The sequence below is a fragment of the Hippocampus comes genome, unplaced genomic scaffold (genome assembly GCF_001891065.2).
Source record: "Hippocampus comes isolate QL1 unplaced genomic scaffold, H_comes_QL1_v1.1 scaffold295, whole genome shotgun sequence".
NCBI lineage: Eukaryota > Metazoa > Chordata > Actinopteri > Syngnathiformes > Syngnathidae > Hippocampus > Hippocampus comes.
In genome coordinates, this window is record NW_017804848.1 from 598,859 (window position 1) to 613,245 (window position 14,387).

The 14,387-nt window shown below is 50.4% G+C and overlaps 2 protein-coding genes across 2 annotated transcripts in view; both read right to left on the reverse strand.

Annotated features, from left to right (window-relative positions):
- The window catches only part of arid4a (AT-rich interactive domain 4A), a 14,588-nt gene extending 6,231 nt beyond the window's left edge, over window positions 1-8,357 (reverse strand). The window contains exons 1-15 of the mRNA XM_019877360.1: window positions 8,223-8,357; window positions 6,448-6,500; window positions 6,259-6,369; window positions 4,237-4,302; window positions 4,064-4,154; window positions 3,893-3,972; window positions 3,247-3,341; window positions 3,024-3,156; window positions 2,868-2,947; window positions 1,968-2,044; window positions 1,673-1,866; window positions 1,360-1,432; window positions 1,026-1,120; window positions 135-232; window positions 3-66 (exon numbers count right to left, since the gene is read on the reverse strand). Coding sequence (XP_019732919.1) covers window positions 3-66; window positions 135-232; window positions 1,026-1,120; window positions 1,360-1,432; window positions 1,673-1,866; window positions 1,968-2,044; window positions 2,868-2,947; window positions 3,024-3,156; window positions 3,247-3,341; window positions 3,893-3,972; window positions 4,064-4,154; window positions 4,237-4,302; window positions 6,259-6,369; window positions 6,448-6,453 — 1,263 coding nt within the window. The 5' untranslated portion in view covers window positions 6,454-6,500; window positions 8,223-8,357. The remainder of the gene's footprint in view (window positions 1-2; window positions 67-134; window positions 233-1,025; window positions 1,121-1,359; window positions 1,433-1,672; window positions 1,867-1,967; window positions 2,045-2,867; window positions 2,948-3,023; window positions 3,157-3,246; window positions 3,342-3,892; window positions 3,973-4,063; window positions 4,155-4,236; window positions 4,303-6,258; window positions 6,370-6,447; window positions 6,501-8,222) is intronic.
- An 882-nt stretch (window positions 8,358-9,239) lies between these two features.
- psma3 (proteasome 20S subunit alpha 3) lies at window positions 9,240-14,245 on the reverse strand. The gene is made up of 11 exons (XM_019877733.1): window positions 14,126-14,245; window positions 11,990-12,072; window positions 11,756-11,879; window positions 11,538-11,639; window positions 10,943-11,016; window positions 10,807-10,879; window positions 10,262-10,327; window positions 10,030-10,076; window positions 9,699-9,766; window positions 9,438-9,502; window positions 9,240-9,367 (listed from the first exon to the last, which is right to left on the reverse strand). The coding sequence occupies exons 1-11, from the start codon at window positions 14,144-14,146 to the stop codon at window positions 9,323-9,325; spliced, it is 768 nt and encodes a 255-aa protein (XP_019733292.1). The 5' UTR covers window positions 14,147-14,245; the 3' UTR covers window positions 9,240-9,322.
- Between the last annotated feature and the right edge of the window lie 142 nt (window positions 14,246-14,387).

Below are 14,387 nucleotides of genomic sequence, written 5' to 3' on the forward strand. Positions count from 1 at the left end.
TTGGGGTGGATGGTCCTGAAGGTGATGCAGGCGGAGCGGCAGTACTCCTCGAAGCCGAAAAGGTACCTGCGAGGGAGAGCGAGCGGATGAGCGGTCGCATCGGCGTTTCGACGACGCGAGTCCCAAACGCTCACTTCTTGTACGCCGTCTTCACGTTGTACGACGCCGCCGAGTTGAGGATGGGGATGCCCAGATCCATGTAGATCTGCTTCCACACTGTGCCGCTCTCAATCTGAAGCACAAACGGAACCGATTCCATGTTCGAGTTCAAAAATAGGCAAGCAGAGGAACGATTTGCATCCATTTTGGTCAAGAACGGCGAAGACACGCCCCCGCTCCATTTCAGTTGACAGATCTGTCCAAGAGGCGGCCTCGTTTATGTTGCGCCAATGCACCGGAGGAATCTGTGACCTGAAGGGCAGCCGTTTCGCTGTGACAACATTCCAGCTCAATGCAGACAAGTGACATATCGGCACATTTCTTGACCGATTCAAACCGTTCCGCCGCCGACATATTCAATCGGGAGCTAATTATCCCCCAAATGATCCAAATCGATCGCCTTGCACATTTCCTGGCCAATTCGAACCATCCCAACCGCATCCATTTTTCAGCTCATGAAGGACATGGACAGATTTGTTTTTAATCACATACCAAAAACTCCCAGAGGAGCACACGAACATTCTCAAAATGACGCTTCAAACCACTCGAACTCCATTGCCGATTTCACCTCGTCAATTATTGCCACTGCGTTTCGGTTGAGCCTCAGCTATTCAGCATGCACACATTTTCTACAGAAAAGAACCCAAAACGTTTTCTACTTTCATTCAATCTGCACAGAAAACACTTTGAGGGCATCGACGGTGAATCCGGTCGTATTCTTGCGCAGCAAATGATTTCACCGTGCACTTGGTCGCATCAAATTAACTCGTGCAGCCCTTGTGGTTTTTTTCCCCCGCCCCACGACCGGTCCGCGACCGGCCCGGCGTTTGCGAATTCCTGACCTAGTGGACGTCGGACCAAGTTACCTTGCGACAGCCGCCGTGTTGGAACACCAAGCGGAAGAGCTTGAACAGGTTCAAGTCCTTGTAGCCCAACACTGGAGGCTTGTTGATGGGCGTCCCTAATGGACGCACACAGCATACCAGGTTAAAACAAACAAACAAACAAACAAAAAAGCATTTGCCTGTGATGGACAGATGTTAAATTCATTCAGTGCCAGACATTTTCAAGCCCTTCTTAACCTTGCCATGTGGAGAGAAATTTTAAAAAAAAGGAAAAATGCCGGGTTCTTAAAGAAAAAAATAAAGCGTGAAAAAACATCCTCGGCATTGAATGAGTTCATCACCCGGCCAGACTCACCTCGGTCCTCCATGAACTTGTAAAGCTGCTGCAGGAAGTGATCGCGCTCCTCCGGGTCCGGCTCCTCCTCGGGCTGCGCGCACGGAAACACACACGAGCAGGCGTGTCGGGCTTGGCGACAATTGGACACGTGGCCACTTGGTTCGAAACGCAACCAGCGGAATCAAGACGAGTGCGCTTGGAGCACTTCATGTGCGTCGGGGGGGGAGGCGGCGATTAATTCTTTTCAATTTGTAAGTCGATTGGCGAGCCACATCTCGAGGAAAGAGACAACCCGAGCGGAAGGATTTGGTCAAACCGAGCGAGCGCCGACCTCCTCCTTGAGCAGCTTTTTCCTCTTCTCCTCTTCATCCATGTCGTCGTCCTCGCTCTCTTTCTCCTCCCCGTTGCCGCCGCCGCCGCCATCGTCGTCGTCGCTGGTGGACGAGTCCAAGATCTGACTCATGTCCATCTTCCAAACCTCTGGCACCTCCCTGCGCCTCGCAAATATCTGAGCCGCTTCAAAGCCTGGGGGGGTGGGGGGGGGCACAAACATGAGGAAGATGAGGATTAGCACAACGCAGAGGAAAAGGGGGACGTGCCGGGGCATCGCGGGAAAGAAGACCGACCGCGTGTGTTGGAGAGCTCCGACTTGTTGATGCTGATGGAGTTGAGGGGGTGCACGTTCCTCCTGGAAACCGTGCAGCTGCGGCAAACGGGAAGCAGATGAGCAAGTTGCCGCGCGCTTCAAAGGCGACGTGATAAATTGGCAACTCGTCATCAGGGGCGCCAAAGCCGCGGCGGCAAAATTCAGCGCTTTCGACAACGAGCCGTCAATTAGAAAAGGAATGCGCGACTCGTTGACCTTCCAACTGTCCAAACCCAAAACGCCCCCGCTTCTGATTTGAGTCGTCCTCTCGGACGGCGCAGCGACTGTCTTTGCGTTGAATCCAAATAAGAGATTCGCGTTGGCCGGTTGGTGGCGTTGATCGACGCCAAACTTGGAAGTAACGATCTTGGTCTCTTGGATGCTTGCGTCTCCACTTCGATACGATCAAGAGATATCGGCGGGCCCTCGCGCAATCCGTGACGAAAACGGTCGCGGTCTACAGCGCCGAGTATGAAAAAGCAGGAACTGACCCATCGTTGAACCTGAAGCGAGCGGCCCTTCGCATAATGACGTGAATCAAGCTTGCGAATATCAAATCCGTTCAGCGCAAGTCCCTCTGCCGCCGTTTACGATACGAGTCGCGAGCGTTTGGGAGGGCAATGCCTCAAGGTCCGCGAAAACGAGTCGAGTCGGCGACACGCCGCCGGGAACAACTTCAAAATAGAAGCTTACCTCGGCGTTGATCTCCGGCTATGATTTGGTTGGGTATGGTTTATTTTCGAGGTTGGCCTTCAACAATTCTTCATGGCCAAATTATCGTCACGGGAACGGGGGCAAAAATAATCAAGATCCATTTATTGGAGCCCCGATTACAAGCTCGCCTCGCAGGAAACGATTCAGCAGATCAATTCAAACTCACAACTTGGAGTCGCTGAAGGACCTGACCAGACATTGATCCTTCTTCACCACCAACTCGTCGTTGCAGCTGGGAGACACCACCTAAACACGCACATCGGGGTGTTGACACGTGACACGCGCGCGCTGGGAAAAAGGTGCGCGCGCCCTGGCATCTTACCAGCGCCAGGAACCAGGAGGCGGGCTGGTCCTCCTTCTTGACGCTGCAGACTTTTCCCAGAAGGTCATCGTTCAGCCTCCTGCGGTCTTCCTCGTCGTCCTCGCTGGACGACGACTCGTTCTCGTCGTCCGCCCTGAGGGACACCAGGCAGTCAAGCGCCTCCACTTTTCCACTCGTTCACCTCCCCCCGCACACAACTGGACGATTTCTCCCAAAGACTCACACGGCCTGCGAAGAGCGACGTCCGCGATTGGACTTCTTTCCGATGACCGGGGTGCCAAAGTGTTCCGGGTTGGTCAGGGGAAGCTGGTCCAGCGTCTGCGGAGGAAGAAGACAAAAACAAAAACAATGAGCAGGGAAAGGAGGACGGGGAGAAGAACAACAAGAGCATAAAAGGGAGAACTCATCAAACAACAACGACGACGAGGACAAGCGTACCAACGATGAAAGGCACAGCGACAAAAAAAGACAACCAGAAGAAGAACAGGTAGAGAGGAGAAGAACAACAAGCATAAGGGGCGGAGCCAAAGAGCACCACCGGGCGGGAGGAAAAGAACAACGGAGAGCAGTCGTCTTAAAAAAAGAGGAAGAGAAGCACAAGAACAACAAGTAGAAGAAAAACAGAGGAGGAGATGGACAATAAAAAAAAGCAGAGAGGAAGAACAACAAGGCTGAGCAGAACAAGAAAAGGAACAAGTCGCGCGCCCAATGGAGATTTTTTTTTTTTTTAGGCTGATGCTGATAGCTGGCAAGAAGAAAAAAAAAATCTCATCACCGATTACGAGGCGATTTATGATGATGATGATGATGATGATGATTTCGGGGGAGAAAAAAAAAGAAATAAATCATCCGACCAGTCCCTTACTCACCTCGCTCTCTGCAAAGTGCCGCTCGCCTTTCAGGCACAGAGACGACCGCCGCAGCGTCTTCTCGTCTCCGTCGTCAAAAACTGAAAACAGACGGTGACACGTGGGTCACGCGCCGGCAGTCGGGCGCGTGCGCGCGCTCGGAAGGCACGCGCTCCTTTCACGCGCGCTCACCGACGGTGTAGAGGCTGGCGTCCGTCAGCTTGCTGATGACGGCCTCGCTGTACACGCCTTCGTTTGTCTTCACCTCCACCGTCGAGCCCACCTGCCGGGGTGCGCGCGCGCACACACACACACACGATTAGTTACCACATCGTCGTAGTCGTCATCGTGATGAAGCCTCTTACCCTGAGGGGGCCTTTGACCTGATCGTCGTGGACCACCTGGCTGGCGCTCCCCCCTTTCAGAGTCACCTGCAGGGAACGACGACAAAAAAAAAAAAAAAAAAACAAATCAATCGGACTCCTGATCAATTCTCATTGGGTAAAACGTAAAAAATACGCTTGCGCCCGTTTTCAAAAAGGCAGCGGGAGCAAAACTGAGTTGGGTTGTACTTTGTTGACGTATTTCACAACGATTGTGCATCGATCCTCATCCTCAAATCCATCCGGGACCACGGCTCCTGTATCCGAAATGAACAGCCGGCCGGCCAAGTTCTCCCATCAACACGGCAGGTGCCCTCGCGTCACCGTCACAGTGTCGGTCCGCTCCCCAGAAACGATGGCGGCTTTTGCGTCAGCTCGAACAACAGCGCGAGCAGACACGTTCGGACGATCCATTGACAAATTGCGACCTAACTCATCCGGCGCCGCCTCCCGGTCTTCGGAAAGCCACATTGGCCATCGCTCCCACGCCGCTTGCAACTTCATTTGGGCCGTTTCTGTCCATTACCATGGCGACCAAGCACAACAGTAAAATGTCACTCTCGTTTCATTTTAGCACCTCTCGAATTGAAAATGGCTGTCAGCACTCAAGTTATGTGACTTACGGCCATGCGTAGGCAGACGCCAGCGGGCAGGCGCGGCGGCGTTTGTTTGAGCTCCCACGGAAAATATTGTTTGGGTTGTTTTTTTTGTGCTATTGTGTTCATGCATTGAGTTTTTATGTCAAAAGATGAAATTGTTGGCGTGTGGTCTGCCAGATGTTCAAAATGCATGACATGTCTACTTCTGGCGCAGGTCACCCGTCTGTCAAACGTGATCGGCAACCACGCTGCAGGGCACGTGACACACACCGGCGCGACACAACACGTATGCGGTCAATCGTCACACGCACGGACACGATTTCCGTCGATGTGGCGGCTGTGTCAACAAAGGGGGAAAAAGATCTACGGACACATTTTCTGTATATTTTTTGGTCCTGTTAGCTGATCGTACCATAAGTGCATCCATTTGCTCGCCTTCGATGCGACTCCACAATCGGCCTGTGAGAAATGTCATTGCGAGCTTAAAGTTTTCGGCGTCACTCCTGGCGCACCTGGGCTAACACGGTATGGCGAAGTGATTTTGCCGGAGTTAACGTCAATTCATGAGCTTGCCGCGTGTACATTCAAATATCAAAAGTAGACGAAGGCACATGTCGGCATTATCACTCTGCTATTTTCTGCAACAGATGACGGGATGAAACGTGCGCATTATTTCTCTTGTGTCACACAGGTGACTCGTGTTCTTCGAAGCTGCGGGGATGGAATCGGGGGTGTCCAATCATCCACACCGTCAGCTGTGAGGGTGAAATCAACTTGGCACCCGAACTGTATGAGGGACAGGGACAGTCTATTTGGAACTCAAACTGACTCAAACCTTTTGGGAGTTTTCGTCGACTAAAGCTAGCACAAAGAGGAACGACTAAAACTAATAAGCATTTTTTTTTTTTTTTTGTCGACTAAAGAGGAATGACTAAAACTAATAAGCATTTTTTTTTTTACCCAAAAGACAAACACTAAATTTAAAATGGCTGCCAAAAACGACACTGTTTCCAATGAATTTTTGCCACGGCGGTTGTCGACTGTAGAGTAACTATCCAAGTTATTTCAATAGATATGTATAGCTCCAGCTTCTGATGGAACAGCCAAGGATCATTTGGTTTTTTTTTTTTTTTGTTTATCACCAATGGGCTCCAAAAACCCTGATCGCATCAAGTCTAGTGTATACACAGCTATAGTTACACTATAGAGTACATCCAAACTCCTTTATTGCCACTGTCCTACGAAAAACGCGCATGTTCATTGAAAAAAATGTTTTAACCTAATTAAAAAAAAAAAAAGACAATAATTTCTGAGACAACAGCGATGTCATGATTAGGGGATAGGTAATTCCACACACCAAGGACGAGAACCGCCAATTTGGCGGCAAGGCGCGCCACCGCCTTACCTTGACCTTCACCAGCCTCTTCACAATCTTGATCTTGGCCTCGCAGAAGGCCCCTCGGTACTTGGCGCTCACGTCGGTGCCCACGGTCAGGTAGGCGGGCTCGTCGGCTGCCTGAAAAAGCCACGCCGGCGGCACGTACAATTAGTACTCTGGAGGTGATGACATCACCATAAAGTCCAAGAGGCTCACCTTCATCTTTTGTGCTTATTTGACAAAGTCCAGCTCGGGAGCTTTGTTGAATGCTGGCACGGGGGATAAAACAGAAACGCGTTAGAAAAGTAGGCAAACCAGGACACGCTCAGAACAATGCAAGGAAAACTAACTGGAAGACAACAACACTTGGAATCATCTTCTCGTTATTTTGGGGCTCTCAGTCATCTCGGTCTCATCTAGGCAAGTGACGCTTGCAGGCTTCAACTTTTGTGGAGTACCATAAACTGAATAACTTGGGAAACTGGACTCTTCTTGGTTGTTGAAGGCGGTACACCTTAAGGCTCAGATGACAGAATATACACGGACGTACAGGATGACCAAGACAACTGGACTCTTGGTGAACGGGCTTTGACTTTTGTCGCTCTTTTCTACCGCTGGTGACTCGAAGCGCTTTAACACCGTTTTCCTCGACTGATGACACAGCATCAGGACCAACCGGGTGGGGCTTCACTATCTTGCTCAAGGACGCTTGGACATTGTCCCAATGGCCAGGGATCAAAGCCCAAGTTCTGGGTCGAAGACCTTTTGTCTCAAAAACAACCAAGAGAAGCGTGATTACCCGAGGACGGCCTTTCAACGCTGAACAGTAACTAAACGGAACCTCCCAAAGATGAATCGAGGAATCTTCTTCTACTTATATGTCTGTGTAGAATATCGGTCAGGAAGGCGAGCTGCAGACTACATCTTCGAGAGACTGAGGATGACTAAGAATGCACACAGAAACGATTAGCTAGAAGAAGGTTCCGGGTTGTTGCGGACGCTTCTTGAAGACGTTTCGAGTCCACGATCCAGGAAAGTTGAACTTGGGCAACTGAAAGACATTAAAAGCAAGGACAATACGGTTGTCTCGAGAGCCCGGGACGACTGAGAAAGTAGGCAGACATAACGAACAAGAATCTCGGGAGTCAGGAGCCCCTCCCCCTCCTGCTTGGATCAGAACAAATATGTCAGCTCCCCTTCACCTAAAACTGCCAGTTTCCGTTGGAGAGAGCCGAACAGCCCGGCCGACCGGCCAGCCAGTCGGTGGGTTCGGGCGGGTTGTCCGTGACCGAGCCCAGGAGCTCTCCTTCCCGCTTTGAGCTGAGCTCCTCGGTGAGTCACGTCGCCATGTCAGCTCAGCTAGCGCGGCTAACTTTAGCTCGCTCCGCTCTTCCCCCCCCCTCACCTCGCTCCCGAGCGGTGTGATAACGACGGTCAAACCGAGACGGGAAGCGACCCGGCCTACAGTCGGTCGGCCGGCCGGCAGTCGAGTCACGGCCAGAAAGTCTTCACAGCTAGAAGCGACGAGACGACGGCGGTGGTTGTTGGTGGCTGCGCCTCCTCTCCGGTTAGCTGGAGCTAACATGCTAAACAGGAGAGCGAGCTAGTTTGTCCGCAGATTTAACGCGTCTTGCTCGTGGGCGCAAAAGAAACTAACTTTATAGCCGACGATGTCATTAAATGTGACATGAGATAAAAGTCAGTCGATTTATTTGTATTTATTTCATATTCGGTTGTTTGACAAAAGGCGCACACACACAGACACGCAGAGAGAGACAGAGAGACACACACACACACACAAGCTTTCACATTTCTTCAGTGCGAAAACAAGCCGCAGCTGCCATTCAATTCGCGGCTGCTGCTCGCAAGCACGACGAAAGCCGACATCTTCTGACATCACCGGGGTCTCGCCGCGCGCCGGACTAACGAAGTGTTCCCGAGCGGCGCGGGCGACAGTTTTAGGGGTCGTAAAATCAACATTTTATACTCACGTTCAACGAGGCGTCTCGCTTCCCTTTCGCCCGGGCTTGCGACGCGATACACGAACAACAAGCTGTTGAGTCCCGAGCTGTGTTTCCAGTCAGGCCATTGGCGCAAAGCTCGGCGCTATTCGCCACCGAGCAAAGCGATTGGCCGGCGAAATACACCGTTTTGATTGGTCCGAACTGCTCCGCTCTCGCTATTGGTGGATACGAATGGGGCGCCACAGGGGAAATGACGACTAGTACAGCGCGACTTCCCAATAAGAGGAAGCGTGGGAGGGAAATTTCGCCATTCGAGATCGCCATTGGTTGCCCGGGTTGTGTGCGAGGCGGGGGACGTGCGACGCCATTGGCTGAGCGGGCTTCCTTGTCTGCGTAACGCCAGTGACACAAGGTGGACTCCGTAGACTAAATAGCCGATTCAACCGCGCACGCTTGTTTCTCGACACATCGTGAACGTTGGCTAAAGAGCAGTAACGTGGACCTCTCGTAAACCGAAAGCAACATTTCTTGAAATCGGTACCCAATGTAACGCTTGGCGCCGATTTGTGCCCGTTCTTGCACAAGACTACCGTCTGGGCCAAAATGAACACCGAAGGTGTACGCGAGTCGACCTTAGCGGAGAGAGACGAACGGCTTGAGGCCGGACAACAGCGCCGAAGCTCGGTCGTGCCAATTGTGGGCGACCGAAGCGCCTGAGATGGCGTTATTGTCGCTCCAATTTCACGCGTGACGGCTGCCGAGTCTGAGTGGAGTCTTTCACTACCGTGTTTGGTGATGCGCATTCGTCGTCACGTCGCGCGGACGGGGCCTCCACAGCGAAAGCTCCACACTTGGCGTGAGGGGACACAAACGTCACTCAAGAGGAGCAACTTGTGCGCTCATACAAGACCCTCGCGGATCGATCACGTGGACAAATACAATGGCTGCCTTTGCGTAACGGGAAAACGTTGACAGCGAGGCCATATATGGACATTTGGGTGCCACAAGCCACTTTTATCTGAGAAACGTGCACCAGGACACAGGGAGACCCAGGCGGCAAACATCTTTTATTTTCAAAGCAGAATTATAAAATATGAAAACAAACAAGATCAAAAGAGTCGACGGCTTCACATGTTGTCTTCATCCGAGTCGTCTTCCTCCTCCAGAGAATCCTGAAAAACGCAACGCCGTGTTAAAACGCAGCCCACAAAGTGGGCGAGTGCGCTGGCGAGTGCGCGTCACCTTGGCGTATTTCTCCGCCTCCTCCTTGATGTCTTTGGGGACGAGCACATGTCGTCCGTTTGTGACTGGGGAGACAGACAAAAGTGGGGGTCAGTCGCCATGGTAACCGGCAGTCAAGCTGTGGACAACCGGCGGGTGTGGTCAGACAGCCAAGAGGAAGTGACATCACAGGAGTTCAGTCCAGTGAGCGAAACCTTTTGGACACTCATCATCCCCCGCGCCAGCGCAGGAGACGCAACGTTTACGGTTTCGCGGCCTTACTTTCTCCAACCCAGCTGAGCTCCAACTCGAACGCTTTGTCCTTCACCTCGTCGTGAACGATGTAGATGCTGAAAACACACGCGCGCGCGCACATGCACACGTCATAATGAGCCACCCGGAAGCATTTCCACAAAGAAAGTCAAATGTTATTCGCAGGACGAAGCGCATCGCCGCTTGAAAAAGGGAGGACGCTACAGATCAGCGTCGGAAGGCGCCCGTGCTGGTAACTAAATCTGAAGGGATGATAAGCCTGAGCCAAAAAGTTGCTGTCGGCGCAAAAGCACATTTTGCTGCTGCTAAAGTGTGACGATGTCACGGGGAAGCAACTCACATTTTGGCGACCTCTTTGACCAGCTCTCTGCAGGTCATGTCCTTCATCTGCAAGACACGATGACGTCACAGCACATCGCAAACTTTCTTGACTTCCTGCCGCGTGACGTCGGGTCACGCGTACACGCCACACAAAGCCAAGTGACGCCACACATCACTCGGCCGGCGACTAACCGTTTATTTTCACCATCGACTCATCCGTTGAGAAGAGGGGGTTCACTTGACTAACTCACCTGCAGTTTTTCAATTTCCGTCTTGGCGGCCTGTTTGGCTTTCCCGATGGCGCACCCCCAGTAACCCTGGAAGACACGAACCGAGTGAGGCGTGCGCGGAGCGCGCGCGACAACGGGCACCACGCTTGCACGCGTGTGGTCAGACAGCCAAGAGAAAGTGATGACATCACGTGACATCAGCTTGTTGAGCGAAACCTTCTCTGCATCATCACACCGAGGGGGCTGCAAAATGCTGGAAAATGTTCACGGCAATGAACGGGAATAAATTCGCAATTACAAGGTCGAATCCAAGCCTTAAACGTCGCGACGAATGTGTTTTGTCACGTATTCGATGGGCGGTCGCGCTCAAGAATCTGGCCCAAAACCACCATGATGAATGGCTGCCAGTAGATGGCAGCGCTGCACCGCTTTGGGATCAGCGCAGCTTTTGAGGAGAATAAAAAATTCTCCACCTTACATTCCCGTGAAAATTTTCCCCGGCCTTCCTTTGCGAGCCCAAGCACGCCATCACCACAACGCCGACGGCGGCCATGTGCAATACTCACGTAGGAGACGCCCGAGGGGTCGACCATGTAGAGCTGCGGCCCGTCGTCTTTGTCGTGAGAGCCCAGGATGAAGCTGCGGACGACAACGGTGACGGCCGTCAGCCAATCGGCGGACGGGCGGGCGGTCGAACCTCACCTGCAGCCGAAGGGTCGCACGGCGCTGTAGAGCGTGTAGGCGTGCACGTACATGGCCACGCGCTCAGACAGGTGCTGCGGGCAACAGGAAGCGCTTTTAGTGGAAACACGTCAACTTACTACAAATATTTCAAATGGGAAATGAAGAACCGATACAGCGGAAGCTCGGCTCTCGGACTTCATTTGTTCCCCAGACGCGTTTCCTCATTAAAATGGATAGAAAAGGAATTTTGACGTTGCCACTTGAGAACCCGGGTCACGAGAAAAACGCACCACCCATAAAATACAAGACACACGACACGTCTTGCGACACCACACGATGCCAAACTTTGAAAAATGTGCAGGACTCTCGCAGGCAAACGTGGGCGGATATGCCTGCCTACCGAACGCCGTGATTGGCAGTTGCAGAGCGACTGGCCATCAATCAAACAAAATGACGTCACCGTTTCTTGATAGTTTTAATGTCTTAGTGAAAAGCACCCCAACGTGAGTATTTCGCAACAGCAAAATGACAAAATAATAAAAACTCCGCTTGTAAAAATTCTCGCCATTCAGCACGGTGGAGCGGTGACTTGAGACATACTTGTTCTACACACCTTGAGAGGAATGTTGTGCCCGTAGCTGGAGCGGAAGTTGGACGCTTCATCCCGGGCCACTTCAGCTAGCGAACGGGCGTCCGCCAGAAGGCCCGCCACGGCCTGGGGAGGGAAGGGCCATTGGACGGGTTACCTTGGTTACGAGCCACGGATACCTCGACCCTCGCACGGACTCAAACCGGCACCTACTTTCTACTTTTGCGCTTGTGTGCGTTTACCATGCCGACGTGTTTGTCAATGTTGAAGATGCGTTTGTTGGAGCCCTCCTCGTAGAGTTTGGACAAAACCAGCTTCTCCACGCCAAACACGACGCCATCTTTACAGCGGATTCCGATGGCTGTGCTGAACACAAACACAGCCACACACACAAAAACCATGAACAAAAAGTTGTGATTTTTGTCATGTTTGCGTGACGGACCCTCGGGACAAGTCAGGAAGGCGAGCGCACCCACCTGCTGTTCTCCACAGCTTTGATAGCGTATTCCACCTGAAAGACTCGCCCGTCAGGAGAGAAGGTGGATGCTGATAGGTCGTACTGGAACACAAACGCACACGGATAGGACAGGAGGTTTGCACTCAAGTGGTTTGTTCAAACGGCGCGTGACAACGAAACAAAACCAGATTGCCCAACATGCTTCTTGCGTGACGACGCGTGAGCACCGCCAATATTGACAATTCCACTTCTGACCCCCAGCAACAAGACAAAATAATGTGGTTGCGTCAAGCATTTTGGTTTCTCTACAGTTTGAGCCAATTCAACAGTTATCTTCAACTGAGAGAGACGAATAAACAGCTTGATGCAAGCGCATTTTATCTCACCTGGAGAACTGTGCGAGTTACCACAATGTGTCCCGACCCCACCCCCACATTGCTTTTTGCTTGTGTGCTCCAAATACATTTACAATGTGTTTAGAAGGTGTGTTTGAACAGCTTTGTTGTGCTCGATACACACACACACACACACACACACACACTTTTATGATGACCGAACTAATTTCCGTGGACATTTAACGGGCACCAAGGAGACGCTCTTCTGCTATGTTTTAGAGCTAAGACCGATTTTTTTTATATTTACATTGTTCATTATATTTGAATTGACAAGTTTTTATCTTCCATAGCTAATGTATTAAGTTGCCTTCTGTTGTTTTAGAATAAAGACCGATTTTTTACATTGTTCATTATATTTGAATTGGCAAGTTTTTATCTTCCATAGCTAATGTATTAAGTTGTATGGCTTGCTGTTGCCATGTATATGCAAATGGTATGTACTGTAGAGCGGAATAAATACCAAATATTAGTTCACATCAAGCAGCATAACACACACACACACACACACACACACACACACACACACACACACACACACACACACACAGAGTACACGTGGCATGATCAACGATAAGCATGAGTCGCGATTTCTTTTTTAACCTGAATGTGCTTATTTCAAAATAACGGTGTTGCTTGCAACTCGTTAGAATATTTACTATTAGTGCTCACCTAGCAAGAAAACGTTGACGATATCTGGCAAAGGCCGACAACTTGAGGTACAGGGCACGAGGCACGAGCTGTAACCCCACCACAGATTTTTCCACTTCTGGCCCGCGCGACCACATGGCCAATATCATAAACCAAGGTAATGACGTAAAACTGTCGTGGAACTGTCGTAAAACTGTCGCGCTGTGGGTGTCGCTCTAACCCTTAAAGGGGCACACGCACCAAGAAGGATGATGAATGGCCTGATCCCAAAGGGCACACATTGCGCCCTCCCGGGATTGGGCAAATGAGGTACCTCAACAGGAAGTGGCACAAAATCAAGATTTACCATGACAACAGCCCTAAATATGTATGATTGTTGTCATTTTTCATCTTGGTTTTTCACTTCGATTTATTTTGATTTTTTTAACAGCATAGAAGAGCACAATATATACGTAGCTAGTAACGTTCAATTCCAAATTATATAAATTAACGATATTGTTTTGTTCAACAGAATTCGGACGTCAAAGACGTCGTTTATTTTCATTTCGGAAATAGTTTAGCACGTTCTAACGTGATACCTGATTGCATCATAAGGGGAATTTGTTCATATTGAAACGTGAAATGTGTCCCAATGTTTTGCTGGAGAAATGTTAAAAAGGGTAAAAATACATGATAGAAAGATTTAGAACGGCTATTTTTATGGATCACTTTCCAGTTTGGGCACATCCAATATGGCGCACGCGTTGACGTTTCGCTGTTACGGGCCAACCCATTCAATAAAGCTTCACCGTCCAAGAACAAAATAAACGACGCTAAATCTCGAATGGCGCGATCCAGGGTTGTGTTTCTGGTGACCAATTGCCGCTCTTTCCGTGAGTATGTCATGGCTGTAAAAATACTTCACGACGAGACTCCCGATCGCTTTTAGTTTCAGATTAGCATGGCGGTACAAGGCCGGCCTCGCTACAGGTAAGTGACTCAGCAGCAGGCTAACAGCTAACTCGCTAGCTAGATGCTATTCTTAAAGAAATACTTTTTTCCCCTGACCCTCTTGAAAAATAGAACAATTACGTTTGGAAAATAAAACGTTTTATCTGAGACGAAACGCTTACCCCGGTCCCAATGGAGCTCATTTTGACGTCAACTGTTGGTCCAGCGTGGAAGTGCAAAACAGCAGATTTATCATTGAGTTCTATTCGCACGCACTCTTCCGGAAACCGCCTTCACAATAACAGCTTGTCGCGTAATATTTTAATTTCATTTGTCATTTATGCGAAGGTTTTCCCGCGAAAATGGGTAAATAATACATAAAGGCCACAATTTAGGCTAAATTGAGTAATTTTATCCGACCTATATTTTGGTGGTAATCAAACT

What these genes read in the sequence shown, in the direction of transcription:
- psma3 (XM_019877733.1), bottom strand. Translation starts at nt 14,146, where the DNA reads ATGAGCTCCATTGGGACCGGG. An exon ending in GTGCGACCCTTCGGCTGCAG is followed by an intron (nt 10,880 to 10,942) that starts GTGAGGTTCGAC and finishes TGTCGTCCGCAG; the next exon opens with CTTCATCCTGGGCTCTCACG. An exon ending in GCTCAGCTGGGTTGGAGAAA is followed by an intron (nt 9,503 to 9,698) that starts GTAAGGCCGCGA and finishes CTGTCTCCCCAG; the next exon opens with TCACAAACGGACGACATGTG.